The sequence below is a fragment of the Lolium perenne genome, chromosome 4 (assembly GCF_019359855.2).
Source record: "Lolium perenne isolate Kyuss_39 chromosome 4, Kyuss_2.0, whole genome shotgun sequence".
Lineage (NCBI taxonomy): Eukaryota > Viridiplantae > Streptophyta > Magnoliopsida > Poales > Poaceae > Lolium > Lolium perenne.
Window position 1 is genome coordinate 121,840,851 of NC_067247.2, and position 5,198 is coordinate 121,846,048.

At 53.2% G+C, this 5,198-nt stretch overlaps 1 protein-coding gene across 1 annotated transcript; it reads right to left on the minus strand.

Moving 5' to 3' along the window:
• Nucleotides 1-807: 807 nt before the first annotated feature.
• Nucleotides 808-2,981, minus strand: LOC127293776 (uncharacterized). Its single transcript, XM_051323426.2, has 2 exons — nt 2,872-2,981; nt 808-1,698 (listed from the first exon to the last, which is right to left on the minus strand). Exon 2 carries the CDS (start codon nt 1,693-1,695, stop codon nt 982-984), a length of 714 nt encoding a protein of 237 aa, XP_051179386.1. The 5' UTR covers nt 1,696-1,698; nt 2,872-2,981; the 3' UTR covers nt 808-981.
• Between the last annotated feature and the right edge of the window lie 2,217 nt (nt 2,982-5,198).

Here is a 5,198-nt window from a genome sequence, read left to right on the forward strand (position 1 = left end):
AGTATCGCAGTATTGTTGGTGGACTACAGTATCTCACTATGACTCGTCCTGATCTTTCTTATGTGGTCAACAAGGTGTGTCAGTATCTTCATGAGCCCCGCACTCCTCATTGGGCTGCTGTGAAGAGGATCCTGCACTATGTGCGCCATACCATTGATTGTGGTCTTCAGCTATGGCCGTCTTCCTCCACACTGCTGTCTGCCTTTTCTGATGCTGATTGGGCTGGCAGTATGGATGATCGCCGCTCCACCGGGGGATATGCTATATTTTATGGGGGAAATCTGATTGCCTGGAGTGCTCGTAAGCAGTCTACAGTTTCCAGGTCTAGTACGGAGTCTGAGTACAAAGCTCTTGGTGATGCTACAGCAGAGCTTGTCTGGGTTCAGTCACTACTAAAGGAGCTTGGTCTTTCACAGATCCAGCCTCCTGTCCTATGGTGTGACAACATTGGTGCTACATATTTGTCATCAAACCCAGTTTTTCATGCGAGAACGAAGCATATCGAAGTGGATTTTCACTTTGTTCGTGAACGTGTGGCTCGGAAACAACTCCAGATTCGTTTCATTTCCTCCAAAGATCAAGTTGCTGATATCTTCACCAAGCCACTTCCGTTGCCGTTATTTGTACATTGTAGGCGCAATCTCAACCTATCTCAACCGGTTGAGATTGAGGGAGGGTGATAGAATACGTGACCTGTACGTATTAGGTGTTGTATGTAACTTGTAATATGTGTCCCCTATATATATATGATGAGGAGAGGCCGGCCGGTTGAGCTGTGCAATCCACCCAAACCAATCTACCCTAAACTTCTTTACAGATGGCCGGACTGGCAGAAGCCTCTCCACTGGTGCATCACCTTGGGCGGCGGCGCATCGCCACCCAGAGGAGACGGCAGCTCAAGGGCAACAATGTTTTCCTGGTTGCTGTCATGGAAACCGAAGTAGAGGTTGCACAGGTGAGGGACACAGAGAGCACGCCCGACTAAGGGCAGCGTCCAGCTGCCAGCCTTGGTCCACTCCTGGTTTGCCGTGTCGAAGCAGTAGCCAGTAGGTGCCAAAGCCACGGCCTTCGCTGAGCGAGGAGAAGCAGATGGTCTTGTTGTCTTGGAGCAGCGTGTAGGACTGGATGGTCCGATCTGCTTCGCCGAGGAAGTAGGGCGGCAGCGGTGGCTCGAGCCATTTCCAAGCCATTGCATTTTTGCCGGTGCAGTACGTAGGCTAGACACTTGAAGTTGGTCGAGGTAAACGCGTTGATGGCGTACAGGGCGTCGGCGTGACTGGCCTCCTCCTTGGCGATGCACACGGATATGGGACTATGCCAATTGGAAGGCTCGTTGGTGGGGGGCAGCATCTCGCCGGAGACCTCCTCGGCGTCGTAGAGGTGGGTGTGCCCGGCCGAGTCGGACACGACGATCCTGCCCTCCTTGGGGCCACCGCCGAGCCCGTAGAAAGGCATGAAACAGAGCGTCGGGTCGAACGAGCGCCACGACTTGAACCTGAACTCCGGCGAGGGCAGGTCCGTGGTGCTCGCGCAGATGGGCTTGCATCCCTCCCGCCTGGCTTGCGTCTCTGACGCCACTGCCTCCCCCACGGAGGCGTAGAAGAGGTTCTCCTCGGGCCTCAGGCGGCTCAACCAGTAGGAGCCGCCAACGCTCGAGTCCTTCATCATCAGGTTGATGAACCGGCGGGGAATCATCTCCTACTTTAACATGCCAAAGCACAACAGAAAAAGATTAGATTTTTCAGCTCAAAAGAGGGTCGCTTTCCCTCCAATCCACAAATTAATCTAGGGAAAATCTACATATAAGCGCCGCATGACTAGCCCTCCCGTGCGGCAGGTGTGGAAAAGCGCATCACGCCCCTAGTGATGGATCACATCTTATCCCCTCACATCTTATCTCCACCACAAACCAACCCAGAGGCGGAGACCTCCACCACGAGCACAACAGCGATAGGCCTCCACGGCCAAAAACGGCGGGGCTGGCCGCCGCGGTCGAGCACGGCGGAGGAGGCCGCCGCAGCCTAGGTGCGCATCAGCGGGAAAGCCTCCATGGCCAAGCACGGTGGAGAAGGCCGCCGCGGCCGAGCACGGCCGGGGATTCCGCCGCAGCCCAGTGCACATCAGCGCGGAAGTTCTCCATGGCCGAGCATGGCTGGGGAGGCCGGTGCGGCTGAGCGGGGCATCAGCGTGGCGGCCGGCCGCCGCGAGAGCACACATGCACGAGGAGGAGGCTGATTCCGGCGGTTTCCAGCGCTTTCTCTCGTTCCGCCGCCGAGGATGCACGTATCGAGTGGTTGCCGTCGTTGAGCACCGAGCGAAGATGAAGCGCCATTAGTGATAAATTAGCTGAATTTGCCAGATTTTATTACGATAACTACCTGATTAATTAGGCTCAGCTGCCATGTTTTACCAATTACAGAATTTATTTGCCGTATTTTCCCAATTAATTAGCAGTAACTACCGAATTCATTAGCGTAATTACCTGATTAATTTGTCAAATTGCCATATTAGCAACTGCCGGATTAATTAGTCACACTTACCTAATTAATTAGGACTACTTGTCAAGTTAGACGAGGCTATCATTTTGCCCGAACAATTAGCGTTTTGGGAACTGGACATGCATGCTTTTGTGATGCTATGTCCACTCGATGGCCATTTCTTTCCGCCGGGAGTTATGGGGTAGGATGACGTGGCTGAGGTTTCGTATGTGCAAGCGTTTTTATATTGCGTTCGTACTAAGCGACTTGGGCCCAAAGTGAATGGTTCAAGCTGGCAAGCCGCCGCACGAAACGACCCAGTGTGCGGCGCCGCTGCGTAGTCCCATCCATTAATCTAACCTACAACTTACATGCAAATTGGATCCAGGCTTACCTTCGGGTCGAAGATGCAAGAAGACCTCCAACTGGAGGTGCGGCGGATCAAGATTTCAGGAGGGGAAGTGGAGGCGGAGGTAACTGGTGAGCGTTGTAGGATGATGGGCTTTGGGCTGAACTATAGGGTCATTGTTTCCTTTTTATGTCTGTTGTTTTTTTCAGATGGGTAGCTATGCAGCGAGAAGGGGCGGCGCTGGGGTTAATTCCTGCAGCTGAAAAGTGGCGGGATCGATTCGTTTGCGACGGCAGCCAGCCCGTAGCGCCTCCACCTCCCCTCCTGAAATCTTGATCCGCCGCTCCTCCACTTGAAGGCATCTTGCATCTTCGATCCGAAACGTAAAATTTGTGGATTGAAATTCGGAAAGATCACGAGGAAGATCACGAAAAAAAATATTCTAATCTATCTTTTGTGCTTTGGATTGCAGAAGTTAGGAGATGATTCCCCGCCGGTTCATCAACCTTATGATGAAGGACTTGCGCGTTGGCGGCTCGTACTGGCTGAGCCGCATGAGCCCTGAGAAGAACCTCTTCTACGCCTCCGTCGGGGAGGCAGTGGAGTCAGCAACGCGTATGCCGCTTTACGCGAGCGCCAGCGAGCTGTCCTCGCCCAAGTTTAGATTCAAATCATCACGAGCTCTCGACTCGACGTTCGCTTTCATGCCTTTCTACGGGGTCGATGCTGGCCCCAGCGAGGGCAGGATCGTCGTGTCCGACTCGGCCGGGCACACCCACCTGTACGACGCCGAGGATGGCTCCGGCGAGATGCTGCCCCCCACCAATGAGTCTTCCAATTGGCATAGTCCCATATCCGTGTGCGTCGCCAAGGACGACGCAATGCGCGCCGACGCGCTCTACGTCATGAACGGGCGTAACTCGACCAACTTCAGGTCTCTAGCTTACCGCAAGGACGACGATACAAATACAATGGCTTGGGACTGGCTCGAATTACCGCCGCCGCCCTATGTCTCCGGCAAAGAAGATCCAACCATCCAGTCCTACACACTGCTCCAGGACAAGAGGACCATCTGCTTCTCCTCCTTGACCGTAGGTGGCGGCTTCGGCACCTACTGCTTCGACACGGACAGCCTCGAGTGGACCAAAGCCGGCAGCTGGACGCTACCCTTCGTCGGACGTGCTTTGTGTATCCCTCAGCTCCACAACCTCTACTTTGGCTTCCATGACAGCAACGATGAAAGCCTTGTCGCGGTTGAGCTCCCGTCTCCTCTTGGTGCTAGCAATGCATCGCCCAAGGTGATACACGAGTGGCCAGGCTTCGGCCAACCTGACCAGCGGAACGGGTGCGAGTGGTGAAATTTTGTCAAAAAGGACCACCTGCCCGACTGAAATGTCAAAAAGGACCACCTGTCAACGGAAATGGCAAAACTGCCATGGCGGCACGACGGCCAGCCGACGCGTGGCGCCTGCCGCCGGAGCCGGTGGCGGCAGGGCCTGCCGCCGTCAGCCGTGGCGGCATGTCTGCCTCCGTGAGCCGGCCGTTAACGGAGAAAGCGTCGCGTGGACCTGCCGCCTACACTGGCAGCGGCACGCTGAGCTGGCGCTCGTGCCGCCCGGACCGGTGGCGGCATGCTGTGGCCGACCGAATTTGACCGGTGGCGGATGCTGTGGCCGACCGGCTCTGATTTGCACGCTGACGGCGCTGCTTTCCACGCTAACGGCGCTGATTTTTAGGCAGACTGTGTCAGATTCGCCTTGTCCCTGTTCTGAGTCTATTTAGTCCGATTTGAGTCTATTTGGCACTAGTTTTTGCACTTTCAGCTATGTTAGAGATTGTAGTTGTACAGAAAATTGATTGTATGATACAGAAACGTGACCACCGAAAGTGTGCAGCGCCGCATGCTTTATAACCAGCCGCTGCTTAGTGCATCGTTGCGAACACGCGCAGCTGCTCTCCTCTGTCTTCCCGTACGAGCTGAAAGAACACACTTAGTTGGTCTCCTCTCAGCCTCCTCTCTTGCTGATTAAGTGCACTGATTAAGTGCATGATGCAATAGAAGGGAAAACAACAAGGTTAGTTCATTTGGATATTTGATTTTATTCGTACATGCATAATTTTTATGTTTCCATTTCTAGTAAGTAGACACGCATCATTATATTAGCATAGCATGTAAGGCACTGTAATATTTTTAGAAGCACGTAATTATAGTTAGAAATGCAACATGATGGTGTGTAATGTAGTATTATTGTATATGTATGAGTGAAATTGAAATGCAGCATGACTATATGTAGTGTAGTATTATTGTAGTGTAGTATTATTGGACGTAACTACACGACGTAAATGAGAAAATGGTCTAATTTTTCGAAGTA